The following is a 20,278-nucleotide window of genomic DNA, read 5'->3' as shown; positions in this document are numbered from 1 at the left end:
AATCTAGCCTTCTAATCTTATTCCCCAGGCGGATTCTCTCTCACACCCAGACTGATACCTCTGTAATAGATGCATGAATATTCAAGCTCTCAGGGTGGAGGTAGTTGGTGCAATTCGGTCTGTTCTTTGCACTTGAATCTGAACCTTATGCTTCTTTGCAGTTGGTCTTGAAAGGGCAGACAGGGCTCAGGCGGTGATTTATGAGATGTTGTTTCTCATTGCAGGATGATGGCTCTACCGTTGACGTCGATCTTCTAGTTCTAGCATTCGTTGGAGGATATAGTAACTACCGTGGGCTGGGGAAAGATGTTGGAACTGGTTGTTTGGAGTGGTTTAGCTGACTCTTTTGGGTCTTGTGGTTGTCTTATGGATACATCCGTGAGACTAGTGGTTCTCTGGCTGTTGGTCTTTGGGAATACATTCAAGAAAGAGGATTTGTGAAGAGGGTGGTGGGTGCATTGATTTTCGGCTTTGGGGTTGGAGTTGTGGATGTTCTTTGGGGGGGGGGCTTGATGGGTGGATGGATTTGCTGTGCCGAGGGTAAGAAGGGAGAGGGAGAATCTCCTATTGTATACCTTGAATTTTGAAGGTGTCTTTAGGTTTGAGGTATACTGCCGTGGGGTTATGATGGGTTTAATAGGACTTTGCTTTTTTGGGTAAAGGTATAGGACGGGTGTGATGTACGGTCTCGTGGGTTTAGTATAATCGCTGGAAGAGGGTGTTGCTGGATACTGATTTGTTTCTCAGGCGGGCTTCTATCTTGAGGTTGGAGATTTGTAAATAGGTGTACAGCAGTCGCGCTCAGTCCTGTACAAGTGAGCAGAGTGCTCGTCTCGAGCTACTACGGCAAGTCTACAATGTGTCTGTGTCTGTGTCTGTGTCTGTGTCTACTGACCACCCGGTAGAAAAACAATTCAACGTTTCGGATATCTGCCACAACTCGCTTGATGAAAAATAGGTAGTGTCTGCAAGGCAAGAAGTGATATGTGAAGTACAGATTGAACCCCCCCCCAAAAAACAGGACCCCCCATAAGGACGAGAGAAAAAGACACTCCATTTGCGCCATTCCGGTTTGTTGCCAGCCCTTCGAAGCGAAAACACAAAGCGAAGTAAGACGATGCTGCTACTGCTGCTGTTGCTGCCGATATCACTGTTTTCGCTGGTATTAGTTGGTTGTAGAGCTGGAAAGATCAAAAGGAAAGGAGACTAACACGCTCTTTCTGAATAAACAAAGAACTGTACCACCGATGCCGCCCGAAATTGGAAGAGCGAGAACAAAAAAAGAAAAGGACAGGATTTGGTCATCATCGTCATCATCAACGCATCCCACCCTGCATCAACTGCTGACGCAGGAGCAGGATCTGGCTGCGTTCCATCGGGGGCAGCGCATCGATCGCGGCCTGCGGCATGCTCAGGACTTGCTGCAGCAGCTCTTCCTGACCGGGAATGGCCTGCGGGGCTGCCTGTTGCGGCGCCGCCTGCGGAGGCTGCTGCTGTCCGAACGGCGCGGAGACCATCGGCGGGGTCGACACTTGGCCGGGGAAGTTCTGGAAAGCTTGCGCCGCGGCGGCGGCGGCGGCGGCCGGGGGAGGTGGTGGTGCAGCCGCGGCGGTCTGCACGGCGGCCTGTTCTACGACCGTGCCGAGGGCGCTGTAATCGACCAGGTTCATGAGGAGCAAGGCCTGGAAGATGGCGTAGGCGAGCTGGGGCGCCTGGCGGAGGAGCTCCGTGGCGCGGGCGGGGTCGGCCATGACCAGGGACTTCATCTGCTGGAGGACATCAAGGAGCTGGTTGGGAGGGAGGGAGGCGAGCGTCTGCGAGATGGCGTTGGGGCAATCCAGGTGCGGCGGCACCTCCACGCCCGGGGGCAGAGGAGGCAGCGGCGCATGCGCGGGCTGCGCGCCGCCTGCTCCCCCGGCGCCGCCAAGGCCCAGGCCGTCTTGTTGTCCCGCCGCAGCGCCCGCGGGGCCGTTGTTCTGGTGGAGGTACTCGGGCGGCACGGAGTCCTTCTCGTTGTTATGGGGCCAGTCGACGCGGATCTTGCGACCCATGACCTCGTAGTCGTTCAGGTTGCGCACCGCAGAGGCCGCGGAGTCGGCGTCGGCGTAGTCGGCGAATCCATAACCCTTCGGTTTGCCGGTTTCCTGGTTGATCATAAGACGGAACTTCGTGACGGTGCCGGCGGTACCAAGGATGTCTCTGATTTGTTCCTCAGTGAGGTCTGGAGAGGTTGTGAAAGGTGTTCGGGTCAGCAGATATTCGACGGGGACAATGGACTGGGTATGAGGGAGCTGAGCTGCTGGCATTTGTGTGTCTTCGGTGACATGGTGGAGGGGGCAGAGCACATACTGTAGGGAATATTTCCCAGAAAGATACTCGTCCCGTTATTTCTTTGCGGGGCCATGATTGCGGTGTTTGGTGAAGGTCTTGACGGCCAGTCGAACAGAGGGGAAAAGCGCGAAACAATGGAAAGCGGGAAAGATGATGTTGTACGGAAAACTGCCAAGGCGGTGTCAGAATCGGGCGATTTGCCGCGAACTTCCACTTCCCTCCATCCTGCCTCTTTCCCCGTTGGCTTCTCTTTTCCCCTCCGCTTCGCTCATACCACCATATTCACCCTCATCTTTTCATCTTTCACCATGTCTCAGAATCCTAGGGAGCAGTGGGAGAGACTTCAGGTCCTCCTGCAGAACCGCGGCGGTCCTCACCTCAAGCGATTTGGCGGCGGCGGTGGTGGACGCGGCTTCGGAGCTGCAGGCGCCCTGCTTGTCGGTGTTGGAGCTATCTTCCTGGCCTCTGACTGTCTGTTCAACGGTGAGAAGGCCTGCAATTCAACCGGGTAGCCTTGTGGAAGCTGTTTTGAGCTAACGGGATGGGTGTTCTAGTCGACGGTGGTCACCGTGCTATTAAGTATTCCCGCTTTGGTGGTGTGCAGAAGGAGATCTACACTGAAGGTGCGTCTATTTCTTGAAGCTACTCTCCCGGTTGCATCCGCTGATAGGACTCGTTCCAACTAGGAACCCACTTCCGGATCCCCTGGGTCGAGACTCCGATTGTCTATGACGTGCGCGCAAAGCCGCGCAACATTGCCTCCCTCACCGGCACCAAGGACTTGCAGATGGTGAACATCACCTGCCGTGTCCTGTCCAGACCCCGTGTGGATGCTCTTCCTCAAATATACCGTACTCTCGGCCAAGACTTTGATGAGCGGGTGCTGCCGTCTATTGTCAACGAGGTGTTAAAGAGTGTGGTGGCCCAGTTCAACGCCAGTCAGCTTATCACTCAGCGTGAGAACGTTGCCCGTCTTGTCCGGGATAACCTTGCCCGTCGGGCTGCTCGCTTCAACATCGCCCTGGACGATGTCTCTCTAACGGTACGTCATATGCCATTTTTACATTAACAGTTCTCCCACTAATGCTTTTCTCTACTGCAGCACCTTACCTTCTCTCCCGAATTTACCGCCGCCGTCGAGGCCAAGCAAGTCGCCCAGCAGGAAGCTCAGCGGGCTGCGTTCCTGGTTGACAAGGCTCGTCAAGAGAAGCAAGCCTTCATCGTCCGCGCTCAGGGTGAGGCCCGCTCTGCTGAGCTGATCGGCGATGCCATCAAGAAGAGCAAGAGTTACATTGAGCTGCGTAAGATCGAGAACGCCCGGCACATCGCTCAGATCCTGGGTGAGCACAGCGGCAAGAACAAGTTGTACCTGGATTCGCAGGGTCTGGGTCTGAACGTGAATGCAGGAGGGGAGGATAAGCAGTAAGGGCCAGTGATGCATGGACCGGTGGTAGGCGATCAATCGGATTTGTTTGACTCTAATGGGTTTATTTCTTATAACGAGGGCCTTGGCGCTATTCTAGGTTGCGCGCGGCCAAGGAGATGGAGGGGGGACGTTTTTTGTACAAATAGTCAGTTATTTGCAGGATTCTCAGAGCAACCAGGCGAACAGTTTCTCTTCTCTTTTCATTGTGTTCCGCATGGACTACTGTGTAGGTCTAACCTGAGTTTTTCCCTTAAGAAAAAGCCTTTGAGTCGCTAGCGGTTCTCATCGACTGGTGCCCGCGGCGGGATCGTCAGCGGGGAACGAAAGCGGCGGGCGGATTTTTTTTTCAGATCGCAGCTTGAAACTTTTCTTCCCCGCAACAACAGAGGTCTATCTACAGCCATAGACCTCAAGACATTGACTTGCTTCGATTGTAAATCTCCTCCTCCGGCAAGTTACAAGAAGGTAAGCTCTTTCCCTTCGCAGAACCATGCGCCGCAAGGCTATCGCATCCAACCCCATTCCCGCTCGACAATACTATAACTACCTCGCCCAAAACCCTTCCCCCTCCCCTCTTCTTATCGAAACCACCCAACTTATCAGCACACTCACAAATCCCAAACAGAACATCCACCCGGAGAAACACACACAAAGCAAAAATGGACCCCACGCCCGACCTCGACCTCGCCATCAACGTCGACACCGACATCCAAGAGCTGCTGCTGGCCGCCTCGCAGCACGACCTGCCACAACTCCGCCGCCTCATCCGCACCAACCCATCCCCCGCCCTCGCCAACCCGGTCAACGCCCGCGACCCGGAGACGGGGCTCACGCCGCTCCACTCCGCCGTGGCCGCCTGCGAGCCGGACGACGACGACGACGACGACGACGACAACGACAATGCAGAGCAGCAGCCTACTGTGAACGGAGCGGCGGACAACAGCAATGCCACCCCCAGCGCAGAGGTAGAGCAGGCCGCGCTGGAGACGGTGCGGTTCTTGCTGCTGGAGGGCGCGATCTGGAATGATCTGGATAACAACGGGGAGACGCCGGGGTGTATTGCGCGGCGGTTGGGGCTGCGCGAGGTGTATGAGGCGCTTGTGGATGCGGGGGTGCGGGCGGAGTTGTTGCTAGGGCGGTTGGATGGGTTTGGATATGAGGCTTTGGATGATGAGGATGAGGATGAGGATGAGGATGAGGAAATGCGGGAACAGGAGGAGCAGGAGCAGGAGGGGGAAGAGCAGGAAGAGCAGGAAGGTGTACCGGAGTTGGTCGATGCCAGCGCTGCTACCACCACCACCACCGAAGAACCCACCACCAACCCAGACGTCACGCAATCCCGTTACCTGGACTCCGGCCTGACCTTCCAACACGACCGCCTCCTCGACCAGGACCATAACGGCGTGATGATGGCCTGGGAGACGGAGATCATGCGCAAATCCGCCGCGGCGCTGCTGCCGGCGCCGGGCCTGCGGGTGCTCAACATCGGCCACGGGATGGGGATCGTCGACGGGTTCTTCCAGGACCAAAGCCCCGCGGCGCACCACATCGTCGAGGCGCACCCGGAGGTCGTGGCGGAGATGAAGCGCAAGGGCTGGCACGAGCGGCCCGGAGTCGTGATCCACGAGGGCCGCTGGCAGGAGATCCTGCCGGCGCTGGTGGCCGAGGGCGAGATGTTCGACGCCATCTACTACGATACCTTCGCCGAGTCGTACGGGGATTTCCGCGAGTTCTTCACGGAGCAGGTCATCGGGTTGCTGGAGCAGGAGGGCAAGTGGAGCTTCTTCAATGGGATGGGCGCCGATCGCCAGATCAGCTATGATGTCTATCAGAAGGTGGTCGAGATTGATCTGCTCGAGGCCGGGTTCGATGCCGACTGGGAGGAGTTCGAGGTGCCGACGCTGGAGGGCGAGTGGAGTGGGGTGCGCCGGCCGTACTGGGCTATTGAGAAGTACCGTCTGCCATTGTGCAGATATATGGACTAGATTAGCAGTATACATCTACGTATAGGAATGAATTGTCTTGATGACCCACTTTCTACACATGCAACTATCCCGTTTGTTCTTCACAACTAAGCGGTGTATTTTAAGCTCAGATTAAGAGTCGTACAGGCAGGGATCTAAATATATACAAGATGAGCATGCTCCTGTATGGTGCACTTGCTTCGAGCTTGCGGCGGGAAAATGCTGCCAAGACTCCCAGTGATGCATATAGCCCAAATGAGAAAACTAGAAAGAAAAACCGCGAGGTAAAACAGAACGCTGAAGGGCATGAAAGCAAGAGATTCATCGCGTCATAAGATCAACCGTTCCTGACGGTCATCATCTATAGCTGAATGAGGTCAACCTCAGAGAAGTCGGGCGGACTGCGGCTAAAGATTGTGTGGCTCTTGCCATCCAGTGCTTGGTACTCGTTACTGATCCAGATATGTTTGCTGAATCGCTGGGTCCGATAAATCTCATCATCACTAACGCCCAGGTCGTCTCGAGGAATCCAGATCACGGGTCGCTTCGCGCGTAAAGCTTCGTGCTGGAAGGCTCGTTGAGTGAGCTGGTCGCGCTCCTCCGGTGTAAGATCCTCTAACTCGTCGTGAATGCCGGAGAACAAGGCTGGGCCCATGTTGCGCGCGGGAGGAGCTTGGTTTTCGGCGTCGAGAGCGATCTTCTCCCGCAACCGCTCAATGCTAGGAACCGCCATCTCCGAGTTGACGCCGTAGAACTTGGATCGGCGGTCCGGAGAGCGATCAGCCCACGACCCACGATGCGGTCCAAGCTTCGGTTTCTGGATGTGTAGACCGTGGTGTTTGTGGTCTCTTTCGGGAGACGAGTCGAGATTCTTCAATTCGATGTTCTGAGAACTCGCTTCCCGTTGTCGTTGCGCCTCTTCTTGATCGCCTAACGGATGATCGACGGCATCTGGCAGATGATCATAATCTTCATCATCGTGTAAACCAAATCGTGCCCTTTGAGCCCGCGCAAATTCTTCATCACGACGCACGGCGTCATCCTCCAAAGTAATAGGCAGATAACGGATCAGAGGGCCAAAAGCATCCCTTAAAAGAAGCTGAAACCCTATGGTAAGGATCAAAACCACAATCATGACGATTGCTTGACCTTCGCATGCGACATCCCCATTCTCGTCGCGAACCAAGAAGAACAAGCCAATAAGAGCAAGCTCCATAATGTACAGACCGGTGAACAACTGGCTAACTGCCCGCGGGAAAAGCAGACCTCCCGTGTCAAAGCGGAACTTGGTCACGTAGAGAGTATTGTATCTGTAGACAAACCAGAAAAGACCGAATGTGATAACATTGAAGACCAGAATGAGGGGCGCAACGACACAGTAAATCAAGCCTGCGAGACCATCTGTTAGTAAGTGGCTAGCCTTAGCACAAGCTGAGACAAACATACCGATTGAAGCAAGGGTAGTGTAAACGGGGAAGAAAGTGCCCCATTGCATCTGATTCAGGTTGGTTGTACGCGCCCACTTCTTTCTGGCTGTCTTATCGAAAATCGGCGCGAGAATGAACCAGCTTATCAGATTGACGATCTGAACCAATGCTCCCGCACTCACAGACATGGCCTGTAGAATCATGTATGAGAAGAAGTAGTTACTGGACGAGGGAATGTTCTGTGCTAGAAGTTCTGGCCAGCTGGTGACATCGGTGACGTTACTGATGATAGTCGAGAAACTGGACGAAATAGTGACGACCAGGAACAGTTGCACAAATAAGAACGCAAAGTAATAGGCCTGGACCGTTAATTCGACCGCCATACCAGTGTGAAGACCTTGGGTCCGACTGAGAAAGCGTAGGATAAGAGGCAAGATTGCCATGAGAATTGCAAGAAAGAGTGCAGGTAAAACACCCTGTACTGCCGAGATGACCCAAGCTGGTAACTTGGAAATCCAGGACAGCCAAGTAAAAGCTTCTTCGAGGTATGTTAGCTGCGAGAGAAGACCCGTGAAGGCAACGGGAATTGCCCATCCTACAACCATGGCGCAAACCAGAGTGATAATTCCGAATGTCCTCAGATACCGTTCCCACCATTTCATTGACATGTTATCCCAGATGACATCGTCCGGCGAAATCTCAACAATGCGAGGCGCCATTTGCTTGGGAACATGGTGGCTGACTGCCTGACATGCCATATGAGCCGCCACCTGGTGATTGAACTGGATGAAGGCGGAGTTCATGAGAGGGAATCGCTCGGGATGCTGCTGGTCAATCTCAATCTCCAAATTCAGCCGAGCCAGCTCTTTGCGGCAGTAGTCAATAATGTCGACCTTTTTGCCTATAAGCCACAGAGATGGCATCCAGCTAAAGATTGGCAGCCGCATGGTCGGGCGCTTCTTTTCTTGAATGTATTTTTTCCAAACTGGCTCTCCAAAGTCTTCGTTATCATAGCCCTCATTGTAAGCCAGTGGATATTCATGTTCCTCCACTTCATCCCCCTCTTTTCCATGAGGGATTGAATCTTCGGTACGTTTCTCCTTCAACGACTGGCTTCTGTCGGACTCAGAGCTCGATGCCCGCTCAACAGGCGACTCGGGGGCTGTTAACGGAAGTTCATCGGGCTCAGAAGTGTTGCTCCTCTTGCTAAATTTAGAGTTGCCGGAGCCCCGACTTTTCCAGACTGGCCGCTTCGGATGAGAAGAGGTTCCGGGCCTCGATGACTCGGGCCTAGAGGCTTCGGGCCTAGAGGCTTCGGGCCTGATCTCCGCTACATCCGCCTCGTTCTCATGGAGTGGTTCAGGTTCGTCATGAATATCTCCTGACCAAGACAAGGGGTCCTCACGGCTGGCATGGCTGGCAGGTGGAGCAACGTGGCCATTGTAAGCAGCACCGCTGCTCTCAGGTACGAACCCTCCAGTTCGAGTCAGCTTATCGTCAATACCATGCTCCCATTTTCGGAAACCTCCCAGAACAGACTTTCCCAGTTTTTCCACGCCTTGGCCAACAGCACCTGCTGCTTCTAGCGCGGGATCCAAGGGGTTGAAGAGCAGCTTCTTCTTCCTAGGCTCCTCTTGAATACTCTCTCCTGTATTGCGATGTAGGATCTGATCCAACGTATGGGCTTGATGTGGGTTTCCGGAGCTAATGCCAGCGTGCATGGCTAACTGCGATGCCTTCCTCTCAGCGGCCTTTCTTTCTTGAGTCTCCACTGAGTTTGGGTCAAGCCCGGCCTTTTTCGCGGCAGCCTTGCTTTGTTTGAGCTGGGCCTTCTTGCAGTTCATGATCAACTCCGTTTCCGCAGCCTCGAGCTTCAAGGCCAGCTTGTCTCGCTCCTTCACCTTTTCGTGCAGATCGTCGAAATTGCGATTGATCCAAATGTTCCGAATACCCCCTGGGAAGACGTCATATAGTTGTTCTAGCGCTCTCACCGAGAGCCAGCCTTCTGGAATGGCAGTCACCAGAACAGTGGTGGCAGAAGCACGAAGTCGATGCTGGGGTGAAGTTAGGTACGCCTGTCGAAGACGAATGTAGTGTCTCAGCTCGTCGAAGAAGACTGCGCAGACATAGAAAATGACGATAACCGCCATGACTAAATGTGCCCAGTATCGCGATGTGTGCTCCGGGGTCACATTACCCCACGCTAATTGATCCAGTCCAGTGACATTCCACCGACCGCCGCCTTCGTCGGTTCCATTCTTGAAGTTCGTATCTTTACCGCCGACTTTGTTTAGCGGAATCAGGACGGGTAGTAAAAGACAGCCCAAGGGCAGAAAGATCTTTAGTAGCATGCGCAGGTATCGTAGGAAGAAGTAGGCATCCAGGCCGCACTTCTGTATGAATTCTGAACTTGAGGTGCGAAAGACAGGACCGATCCATCGGAAAAGTCCTGGTGGGGAAGGTTGAGTACGTTCTCTGTCAGGTACCAAGTATGTTCTCGGTTGGCTAAGAGAGTTCGCATGTTAGCACGTCGGCTCTCTGGAACGGATTTGAGCATACATACTAGATGCGGGTCAGCTTCCCTTTGAGAAGCATGAAGAGGAGAAATTCAATTGCGAAGACGACGAGGGCAGTGGCAAGGGATGCGAGAAAAGTCCCGATCGAAATGCCTTCCTTGTTCTTGCCTGTGCCGCCCGCATGCTCCAGCGCCGACCCCAAATCGCCCATGGTTGAAGCAAGCGACGATCGCCTCCACAGAGGTCAGTTGATGTTGGTAGATTTAAACGTTGTCACGAGCAGGGGACGGATGAGAAGATAAAAGTTGTAAATAATCAGGCGAGGTTGACATGCAACAGTGGCACATCGTGTAGCTCAAGTGGTGGATTGTCAAGCAGGAAGAGTTCAACGTCACCGCAGCGAAGTTAAGATGCCATTACACGGCGGTAGTCGGAGACCAATCAGCGCAGGAGGGGCGATCTAGAGAACAGCGAGTCAATGAGAGTGAAGGAGGTGAAAGAAAGCCTGTTCGGTTAAGTGTGGTGGTACCAGCGGTTTTCGAGATCCGGGGGGTGATCTAATAAAAGGGTAGCATTAAGGGTGAAAAAAGAATCAATAATAAGAAAGAAAAACGTGTTGCAGGTGCAGGCATGACAACAGTGGCACCCACCACCACCCCATTGTCCATTCAGGTGTTGATCCAGGGCCCCAGATGAACAGGGAAGATGCGCCACTGGTAAAGAGAAGGGGAAATGCCGCTGGATTGGTGGGAAGTGGAAGAGGGGGGGTGGGAGGGAGATTGCGGGCCACAGAAGATCGCACCTTGAAATGACATCAAGCGCCTGCTGAAACTGGCTGGCGCCTGGCTGGTTGCTCCACCACGTCACAGTTCGCTTGCAGAGCAGAGAGAGTGCTTACCAGCGTGTTGCTTGCATTGAACCATATTCCTGAATATTGTTGCAGGCGCGTAGTCGACATAAAGCAGCCGGAGACAAAAATAGCAGGCGAACAAATTATACAGACTGCGTGCACAATGAAAAGACTCGATGTAGGGCCATTGTTCATTGATTGATTCAAGCTGTGTTGATGTTTACCTCAAAGGGAAGTGTCTTTATCCCGCCAGGGCGACCCAGAGAGGGGACTCAGGCTCAGGCTACTAGGTAAATCCCTGACCTTACCGCAAACAGCAAGGGGCTGCATGATTGACGAAAATGATGGGGCTAGTGTGGCGGTGCACTTCAGCCCTAATTTTTCAGGGGCACCAGCCACCGTGACTAAGGTCATGTGGCTCATCCGGGCTCTTGCGGCGCGCAGGCCCAAAGAAGAAACCTCTTTACGCGGTGGTCGCGTCGAAGCGCGTCCGCCTTCCCCCAAGAGAGTGGATTGATTGTGCCAGTGGTTGTTGAAATCATTTTCTCCTTCCGCAAAAGGCCCACCTGGAAATTGTTACTGACTCTGCCGTAGCAACCAACTTCCACCCTCCTCCACTATCCCTTTTGCACTTGTCTCCATTTTGTCCACACTTCCCCTCCCGACTGTCAGTCCTTTTCTTGATAAAAAATACCACTTCACAGGACCAGACATCAACATGTCTTCTCCAGCGCCTAATCGTCGCAGAGGTCGCTCGGCCAGAGATTCGACCATCTCCTCTCCTGCCCGCTCAACCCGCTCAACCCGATCCCAACAACAACCTCAGACCAGCAGCCCTCCTCCCAGAGATGATCAGTCGCAGACAACTCCCCGTGCCTCGAGGCGGTTACGGGGTGACGGCCCCGTTCCATCATCGTCGCCGATGTTCTTCCAATCATCCCCGATGAAGGCGAACAGCAGCGCAGAGACGCCCAATCTCGGTATGGAAGAGCCTAGCTCACCTGTCCGGGCATCTTCGACAATGGAGGATGTCGAAATCACGCCTCGGGGAAACGCTGCTGCTATCAGAGGTACTACTTGTCGCCATTTATTCTAGGCGTCCTGCGGTCTGCTCACAATTGAAACAGATTCATCTCCCATCCGTTACGTCTCTAGCTCCAGCCCGACCCGTTCTCTCGGTCGTCGGGCAGAGCGGTCGGATTTCCCTAGCAGCAGCAGCGGTCTTTTCGTATCTTCTAGATCAGTCACAGATGGCAATCGTGGAGTCTCTCGTCGCAATGACCTTCATTCGGGCGGCTTTGGTTCGACCCCAAGTCGCCGCCGCAGAATCTTCGTCGACGCCAATGGTGTGCCCACCGCCGATGCTGAGCCGCGCTCCGATGCGACCTTCTCCAACATTCACCCAGACACCTCCGAGGCGGAGGCTCTTGGTGGCAGCTCCACTCGTGTAATTTGGGGAACCAACATTTCCATCCAAGACTCGATGTCCGCCTTCAAGAACTTCATTTACAACTTCGCTACGAAATATCGTCTCTGGGCGGAAGGTGCATCCGAGAACGAAACTCGGACGATGGGCAAGGCTGCTGAAGAGAGGGAATACATCACCATGCTGAACACAATGCGTCAACTCGGTGTCACCAACCTCAACTTGGACGTCAAGAATCTCAAAGCATACCCCTCAACGCTCAAGCTATGGCACCAATTGCACGCATATCCGCAGGAAATTATTCCTCTGATGGATCAAACTGTCAAGGATGTCATGGTGGAGCTTGCAGGTAAGGAGATGCAGCGCCAACGGAGTAACAGCCGGCACCGCCAGAACCAGTCAAGGGATTTGAGCTCCGCACCTGCGGTTCCCAGCTCCGATGCGCTCATGAGTGATGCTGGCCGGCCCCCACAGGCCGAAATCCAAGACCTCGTCCAGGAAGTTGAATCGAACTCGTATAAGGTTATGCCTTTTGGCCTTGACTCTGCAGTGAACATGAGAGATCTTGACCCTGCTGGTATGTGCAGTTCGTCTTTTCGTCACTGTGCTCCCCTATACTGACATGACGCAGACATGGATAAGTTGATTAGCATCAAGGGTCTGGTCATCAGAACCACTCCTATCATCCCAGACATGAAAGAGGGTAAGCCGCTTCCCGTACGTTGGTCGTACCAAACCTTCTAATATATTTCCCTAGCTTTCTTCCGCTGTCAGATTTGCAACCACAGCGTTCAGGTCGATATCGATCGTGGCAGGATTGCAGAGCCCGCCGAATGTCCCCGCCCTATTTGCAAGGCCAAGAACTCGATGCAGCTTATCCACAACCGCTGTGCCTTTGCCGACAAGCAGGTGATCAAACTCCAAGAAACTCCCGACAGTATCCCTGATGGACAAACGCCCCACTCTGTTTCCTTGTGCGTGTACGACGAGCTGGTCGATGTCTGCAAAGCTGGTGATCGTGTTGAGGTTACTGGTATCTTCCGATGCAATCCTGTGCGCGTAAATCCTCGCCAGCGGACCCAGAAGACTCTTTTCAAGACCTATGTGGACGTCTTGCACGTGCAGAAAATTGATCGCAAGAAGCTGGGTATCGATGCTTCCACTGTCGAACAAGAGCTTTCGGAACAAGCTGCTGGGGACTCTGAGCAGGTACGCAAGATCACAGCTGAAGAGGAGGAGAAGATCAAGCGAACTGCCACCCGGCCCGACATCTATGAGCTGCTGTCACGCTCCCTGGCACCTAGTGTCTACGAAATGGATGATGTTAAGAAGGGCATCCTGCTCCAGATGTTTGGAGGCACCAACAAGACTTTCGAAAAAGGAGGTAACCCACGCTATCGTGGCGACATCAATGTCTTGCTCTGCGGTGATCCCTCCACTTCCAAATCACAGCTTCTTCGTTATGTTCACAAGATCGCCCCACGCGGTGTCTATACCAGCGGCAAAGGTTCCTCGGCTGTCGGTCTTACAGCTTATGTGACTCGTGATCCCGAGACTCGCCAGATGGTTCTTGAGTCTGGTGCTTTGGTTCTCTCTGACGGCGGTATTTGCTGCATCGACGAGTTTGATAAGATGAACGAATCGACGCGGTCAGTTCTGCACGAAGTCATGGAGCAGCAAACCGTCTCAGTTGCCAAGGCTGGTATCATTACCACCCTCAATGCTCGTACCAGTATTCTGGCTTCGGCCAACCCGATCGGCAGTCGCTATAATCCCAATCTCCCCGTTCCCCAGAACATCGACTTGCCCCCTACGCTCCTTTCTAGATTTGACCTGGTGTATCTTGTTCTGGATCGGACCGATGAGCAGGAAGACCGCAGGCTGGCTAAGCACTTGGTCAACATGTACCTGGAAGACAAGCCGGAGAATGCAAGCAACGAAGAAATCTTGGTAAGTTGGAGTCCACTTCTTCATCGGGTATTATTACTAACAATGCAACTCGCAGCCGGTTGAATTCCTGACGGCCTACATCACCTACGCCAAAACTCGGGTGCACCCAGTGCTCACCCCAGCTGCGGGCAAAGCGCTCTCCGACGCCTATGTCAACATGCGTAAATTGGGTGACGACATTCGGTCGGCAGACCGCCGTATCACAGCCACCACCCGTCAACTCGAATCGATGATTCGTCTCTCCGAGGCTCACGCACGTATGCGCTTGGCAACTGAAGTCACGGCGGACGATGTGGAGGAAGCAGTGCGTTTGATCCGGTCGGCCATCAAGCAAGCCGCGACGGACGCCCGTACCGGTCTCATTGACATGGGTCTGCTGACCGAAGGTACCAGCGCCAGTGAGCGGCGCAATCGCGAGGCGATCAAGCGTGGCGTGCTCGCCGTGGTCGATGAGCTGGCCGGATCCACCGGCGGCGCCCGCTGGGCCGAGGTCTACCGTGTTCTGAACGAGCAGAGCAGTGCCGGCGTGGATAACGCCCAATTCAACGATGCTGTCCGTGCATTGGAGACGGAGGGCGCGGTCAATATCCTGGGTGATGGTCCGCGACGCAGTATCCGACGCGCCGCCGGAGCTCTGCCCTGAGCGCCATACAAGGGCGACTAGTTGATGAGAAACATGATGCAACGGACTAGATAGCTTCTCGGATAGGTGTGGTTTGTGTTAGTCGCTTGCAATGGGAGGATGGCGCCTGGTGTCTGTTCATATTCTGAGCATGTTTACATAATTTAGGGTGCGACTATTCCTTGGTCAATCATACAAAATCTTAATAATTCACATAAAGCCTGGTACCGTGTAACGCCTATCTCACGAGTCACAGTACAAAATCGTACTCGTCCAATCCCGTCAAGAAGGATTGTTGAACGCTCCGAAGCTGCAGTATCACCCTTGTCCGAGGACCCCGGGATAGGTGACTAGGAGTGCAGGGTATGGTGCCTGGACCTCTAGCCGAGTCTATATTCCCACTGCAGTCCAGGAGTATGCGATGCTGGTACCATTACACCATCCCTTCTGTTGGCTAAGAGGATATACAAGGACTTGGTAGTCTGCAATAGTCAGTTGACACCTCAGGCCACAACGTACTTCTGTATGACCAGGCTCGACAAATGCTGGGAAAGCTAGGTGTTTCAACCTATATTTCTTGGGGTCGCTTAGGGTGTTTAAACACACTTCGACAAAGTGTCATAATCATTCCCATAGATCGTGGGTTTAATCAAGAGTTGGTCTGGTCAAAGCTTTACAATGTAGACTCAGCCTCAGGCAACCGGCCGGTTGATGCTTCGGGCTGCGGTGGATTCTGCGGAGATTGACAAGCCATAACTCATTAGCACAAACGAGAAACTATTCTATGATGAGGCTTGTCCTTTTCCGCTCTGTTGGTTTCTTTTTTCTTTGTTGGCGCTGGATGTAATTATTCCGACACTACGAGTTGAGCCATGATTGTTGGGGTTACAGGCACTCGGCGATGGCTTCCTGGACATGATTATCTCCTCGGGATGCTAAGCATGCGCAACAGTTGGGACCGATTGGAGGAATTATGCCCAGCGAAGCCTAGATCGTACCAGGCCGATGCAGGGACTTACGGTTACTTACATGTCTATTGACCTACGCGGCGGTGGCTGAAGGACTATCCTCGATCTCACCGCAGGGCTGATGCACGCCCTGTAGATGATGCAATTAACTTTCTGATATGTGCACCATCTCACGACCATGCAAAGTCGGCATCACTGATGGACAGACACATTCTCGGTTGGGACGCTGCGCTGCTTGTGCCGGGCGCCGGCGTCACTGCCCAGTCAAGATTCCAATCCGGCCAAAGAGCACGTGCCTCAATGGTCCAGTGCTGTTGGGCCAGTCCCCGAACCACACTCAAACACCGGCCTGCTTGCTGATTGAAACAGGTGGCTCGCTAGTGTGGGGGAAACTAGACTACAGTCTCAAGTTCTACCAATATCAATCTCGGTATTATAGCCTGGTGGGATAAATTGCAGAATCTATCCTGCTAGCTGCATGTTAAGTTAGCCACTGCCGTAGTCTAGTACCCGGTTAGCATCGCTACCCATCTTCATTGGTGATTTTATGAGTTCTAGTCCTTTGCATCGGAGCCGATCGGTCTAGCCAGGCGAGGAGAGACACGGGCAACAACCTTTAAGTAATAATCCAGGTGAGTCAAATATATATAGTGCTCGGCTATTCCGAGATAGAACAGGACCCCAGAGCAGTTTTTGCGCCGTGCGAATGGACTCTGTTCATGCAAGAGGGCTTTTCAAGGCCCACGGGGGCTAGTCGAGTCATTTGCCGGATTGTACAATTCGACAGAAGACAGTGCTATATCGAATCTACCAGCTGGGAAAAGAGAAGAAGAATGAGAATGGGACGGCAAGGGCAGCGGGTGGAGAAGAGCTGCAAACCTCGTGTCGACTCGGGCTAAACCTAAGGCAGCAAAGCGCCCTGGTTTAGAGCAGCACCTGCTAAATCGACTGGCTGACAATCCATGAGCAAACGATTTGACACTATCACTTAGTATACTCGCCTCTCTAATGCTTTACCTAGTTGAGATGTAGTCCCCTACCTAGTTTACTGGTCAACTCAAACAACACCACTCCCGAGAGTCCGCGCAACCAACTGCCACTTCGGTCGATTAATGTGGCCAATTTACCGTGGTCTTTGTCGCCTTCGAGAGCTGAGGTGGTGATGAATAAGACGCGCCCGGACCACTAATGGAGCCGTGTTATCGATTGCCAGTCACGGGTTGACGTCGTTTCTGGGCCCTCCCCCCCCCAATCCATGGCCAGAACCTCGAAGCTATCCATTATCCATCATAGCTCCTCTCCAGGCTCCCTCGACCCTGTCTCTCACTCATCACCGAAGAAAAACTTCTCCATTCTCGTCGCTTCTTCTGAGACTAGCCGTCGTCTATCAGCTTCTCCATTTTTGTTTTCATCCAATTCTCAGTTAACCGGCCTATTCCTTCTTCGTTCAGTCTCGCTTCCAACGTCTTCTCCGCCTTCCCGCTTTCCCCCCTGCGTCCGCATCATGTTCTTTACCTGACACTTGCCCACCCCATTCTCTTCCTCTACTCTACCTATTCCCTCACCCTTCGCATACACCCAGCTTACTTGGATATCTGCGCGACTCGTTAGAAATATTTCAGCATGAGGTTGGTCCACTACAATTGCTCCTTCGAAGATGAAACCGCTCCACTCACCATTCCACCCTTCTCTCTAGGTTCGGGGAGCACCTCCGATCGTCCATGGTGAAGGAGTACTACTGGTACTACATCGCCTACGAAGAACTCAAGAAAGCTCTGAAGACCGGATATGTCACGGAGCCCACTCCCGAAAATGCCAGCCCCGATCGCCAGCCCTGGTCGGAAGACGACGAGAAGCACTTCGTGACGCTGCTGGAGAGCGAATTGGACAAGGTCTTCAACTTCCAGCGGATCAAGAGCGCCGAAATTGCTCGTCGCATCCAGGCGAGCGAACAAGAGGTCAACGATGTCGTCTCGCGCCTTGAGGCTGCCACCAGTGCCCGCTCCGACAGTGTCTCCCACAACCGACCCAACCGCAATCCGCCCTCAGACGAGGATTTCCTAGTGCTCGAGCAGGCCTTGAGCGACATCATCGCCGACGTACATGACCTGGCCAAGTTTACGCAATTGAACTATACGGGGTTTCAGAAAATCATCAAGAAGCATGATGTGAGTGGTCTTTTGAAAACCGGAATGACATCATCCACTGAATGGGACTGTTTTGGGAACTGGAGCGCCCGCTAACTGCTACATGCAGAAACAAACGGGGTGGCATCTGAAGCCAGTATTCGCTGCGCGCCTCAATGCCAAGCCATTTTTCAACGATAACTATGATGCGCTCGTGGTTAAGTTGTCCAAGCTCTACGATCTTGTGCGGACCAAGGGTAACCCCGTCAAGGGCGATTCTGCGGCCGGTGGAAGCCAGCAGAACTTTGTCCGTCAAACTACCAAGTATTGGGTACACCCAGACAATATCACCGAGCTCAAACTGATTATCCTCAAGGTAAGCAGCTCACCGTGATTCGTCAAGTCCCTCGTGTGCTAACAGGATGAATTAGCACCTTCCCGTTCTAGTCTTCAACCCAAGCAAAGAATTTGAGGAGAAGGACGCTGCTATTTCCTCTATTTATTACGACAACACTGATACCTGGGAACTATACCAAGGTCGCCTGAAGAAGACCGAAGGTGCGGAGGCTATCCGATTGCGTTGGTATGGTGGCATGGAGAGCGATCAAATCTTCGTGGAGCGCAAGACCCACCGGGAGGATTGGACTGGAGAGAAGTCGGTCAAGGCGCGTTTCTCCCTGAAAGAGAAGCATGTCAACGACTACCTTGCTGGTCGGCTGACGGTGGAACAAATCTTCGAGAAGATGCGCAGGGAAGGTAAGAAGAGCGAGGAGGAAATCGCCAATCTCGAGCAATTGGCGCGGGAAATCCAGTATCGAGTCATCACGCGACGACTTGTACCAGTCACCCGATCTTTCTACCACCGCACAGCCTTCCAACTTCCCGGAGACGCTCGTGTGCGTATCTCTCTTGATACTGAGTTGACAATGGTTCGAGAGGACAACCTTGACGGTCGCCGCAGAGCTGGCGACAATTGGCGTCGCATGGACATTGGTGTTGATTATCCGTTCTCACAACTGCCCCCTGAGGACGTGGAGCGTTTTCCTTATGCCGTCTTGGAAGTCAAGCTACAAACACAGGCGGGCCAGGAGCCACCTAAGTGGATCAGGGAGCTGACAGCTAGCCATCTGGTCGAAGCAGTTCCGAAGTACAGTAAATTTATTCACGGCACGGCCACGCTATTCCCTGACCGCATCAACCTTTTGCCATTCTGGATGCCGCAGATGGACGTCGACATCCGCAAGCCAGCCACCCGCCAGTTTGGAATCACACGTCCGCTGCCCAGCACGTCATTATCCGCGACAGAAACCCCGGAAGACGAGATCTCGGAGGATGAGGATGAGAGCGCAGGCCAGTGGCCGAATGGTGTGCATCGAGTCGAGGCTGCCGATGCTGAGCACCACGCGCTGTTCGCAGACTCAGATGGCAATGCGCTAGACATTGAGGAACGCATCGCCGCTCTACCGCTTCCAGGCGACGAGGATTACCCGCTGTATGACTCGGATCAAGAGTCATCAATCGACTCGGATGAATTGGAAGAAGCTCGTCGGGTCGGTGGCACATACTACTACAAGCAGCTGGCCAAATACTACACCGAGCACGCCGGCTCTATCTTAATCCATGTCCTCAAATCCCTCATCCCCCGACCTACGCCCACCAGTCTCCCAGCACCCGAGCAAAGCGGAATCGCCGTCATCGGCAACAAGCGTACTGTCAAGCGATTCCACGCTCCCAAAGGCAAACGTGAGTCTTGCGGCCCCCCCCTTATCTTTCTGAGCCATTTCACCCATACAAGAACCACGAACTCTAACACCATTACCAGGAATCCACGTCCCCGTCCGTGTCGAGCCCAAAGTCTACTTCGCCGCCGAGCGCACCTTCCTCTCGTGGCTCGAGTTCTCCATCCTCCTCGCCACCATCGCCGCCACCCTCCTCAACTTCGGCGACGACTACATCACCTTCGCCTCCTCGTGGGCGTTCACCATTTTGGCTTCGCTGTCGCTGATCTACAGTCTGATGCTGTACATCTGGCGCGTTGACAAGATCCGCAAGCGCCGCGACGTCAAGCGCGTGTACTACGAGAAGTGGGGCCCCACCGTCGTCGGGCTGGGCCTGGTAGCCATCGTCATGGTCAACTTCGGGCTCCGCGTCCGGCAGCAAGGGTTCTTGGCCAAGGATGGGCCCGGGGGTCTCGACCTTGACCTCGATGTCACCCCTTCTCATGGTGGGGAGTTGTAATCTGCTACATGAGCTTGGGCACAACACTCTCCGACTGAGTATTTTGGGCTCTAGTAGTTGTGTTTTGATGTTATTCTGGCTTAGTAGGATGATGACGACGATGAAGAGGCTATATATCATGATGACTTTTTTTTTAACCGGCGAGTCTTGGTTTGTTCTCGTTGTTATGTGTTCTGGCTGATTGGTTTGAGGGAAGAAGGGGAAAAAAGGATCCCAGTGTCGATTTGCGATCGGCAAGTGTGTGAGTCAGCGATTGGTTGATGAAGTGTATACACCTATCCATGTCATCCGTGTTTGTTCTAAAAGGAATTGTTCCCCAGTCATTCGTCGCTGCATGTGCATGTGCCTGTTTGTTGTTTTTGTTTTTGGTCCGATTGTTGATACCATACTATGCTATACCACCGTCTGGAGTGATGATAATTTGATGTATGATT

General features: G+C 53.5%; 6 protein-coding genes across 6 annotated transcripts; 4 read left to right on the top strand and 2 right to left on the bottom strand.

The window, feature by feature from the left end:
* Positions 1 to 1,010: 1,010 nt before the first annotated feature.
* BO66DRAFT_391722 (putative polyadenylation factor subunit CstF64) lies at positions 1,011 to 2,442 on the bottom strand. The gene is made up of 3 exons (XM_025647323.1): positions 2,350 to 2,442; positions 1,212 to 2,221; positions 1,011 to 1,150 (listed from the first exon to the last, which is right to left on the bottom strand). Exons 1-2 carry the CDS (start codon positions 2,402 to 2,404, stop codon positions 1,317 to 1,319), a joined length of 960 nt encoding a protein of 319 aa, XP_025504419.1. The 5' UTR covers positions 2,405 to 2,442; the 3' UTR covers positions 1,011 to 1,150; positions 1,212 to 1,316.
* A 128-nt stretch (positions 2,443 to 2,570) lies between these two features.
* BO66DRAFT_391720 (prohibitin subunit PHB2) lies at positions 2,571 to 3,953 on the top strand. Its single transcript, XM_025647322.1, has 4 exons — positions 2,571 to 2,814; positions 2,886 to 2,954; positions 3,018 to 3,373; positions 3,434 to 3,953. The coding sequence occupies exons 1-4, from the start codon at positions 2,640 to 2,642 to the stop codon at positions 3,755 to 3,757; spliced, it is 924 nt and encodes a 307-aa protein (XP_025504418.1). The 5' UTR covers positions 2,571 to 2,639; the 3' UTR covers positions 3,758 to 3,953.
* A 178-nt stretch (positions 3,954 to 4,131) lies between these two features.
* On the top strand, positions 4,132 to 5,784 carry rmt2 (protein-arginine N5-methyltransferase). The gene is made up of 2 exons (XM_025652844.1): positions 4,132 to 4,222; positions 4,383 to 5,784. Exon 2 carries the CDS (start codon positions 4,417 to 4,419, stop codon positions 5,740 to 5,742), a length of 1,326 nt encoding a protein of 441 aa, XP_025504417.1. The 5' UTR covers positions 4,132 to 4,222; positions 4,383 to 4,416; the 3' UTR covers positions 5,743 to 5,784.
* A 48-nt stretch (positions 5,785 to 5,832) lies between these two features.
* Positions 5,833 to 10,205, bottom strand: BO66DRAFT_373740 (putative DUF221 domain protein). Its single transcript, XM_025645559.1, has 3 exons — positions 9,712 to 10,205; positions 7,168 to 9,653; positions 5,833 to 7,110 (listed from the first exon to the last, which is right to left on the bottom strand). Exons 1-3 carry the CDS (start codon positions 9,873 to 9,875, stop codon positions 6,083 to 6,085), a joined length of 3,678 nt encoding a protein of 1,225 aa, XP_025504416.1. The 5' UTR covers positions 9,876 to 10,205; the 3' UTR covers positions 5,833 to 6,082.
* An 870-nt stretch (positions 10,206 to 11,075) lies between these two features.
* BO66DRAFT_420301 (MCM DNA helicase complex subunit MCM4) lies at positions 11,076 to 14,694 on the top strand. The gene is made up of 5 exons (XM_025649866.1): positions 11,076 to 11,584; positions 11,642 to 12,517; positions 12,572 to 12,643; positions 12,698 to 13,890; positions 13,946 to 14,694. The coding sequence occupies exons 1-5, from the start codon at positions 11,233 to 11,235 to the stop codon at positions 14,531 to 14,533; spliced, it is 3,081 nt and encodes a 1,026-aa protein (XP_025504415.1). The 5' UTR covers positions 11,076 to 11,232; the 3' UTR covers positions 14,534 to 14,694.
* Positions 14,695 to 16,740: 2,046 nt separating this feature from the next.
* On the top strand, positions 16,741 to 20,260 carry vtc4 (putative vacuolar transporter chaperone (Vtc4)). The gene is made up of 5 exons (XM_025645558.1): positions 16,741 to 17,108; positions 17,177 to 17,648; positions 17,737 to 17,982; positions 18,038 to 19,349; positions 19,429 to 20,260. Exons 1-5 carry the CDS (start codon positions 17,104 to 17,106, stop codon positions 19,842 to 19,844), a joined length of 2,451 nt encoding a protein of 816 aa, XP_025504414.1. The 5' UTR covers positions 16,741 to 17,103; the 3' UTR covers positions 19,845 to 20,260.
* The last annotated feature ends 18 nt before the right edge of the window (positions 20,261 to 20,278 follow it).

This window comes from Aspergillus aculeatinus, assembly GCF_003184765.1.
Source record: "Aspergillus aculeatinus CBS 121060 unplaced genomic scaffold BO66scaffold_22, whole genome shotgun sequence".
In the NCBI taxonomy this organism is placed as follows: Eukaryota; Fungi; Ascomycota; class Eurotiomycetes; order Eurotiales; family Aspergillaceae; genus Aspergillus; species Aspergillus aculeatinus.
The sequence above is the reverse complement of the archived record's forward strand: the minus strand, read 5'-3'. Positions and strand labels throughout refer to the sequence as shown.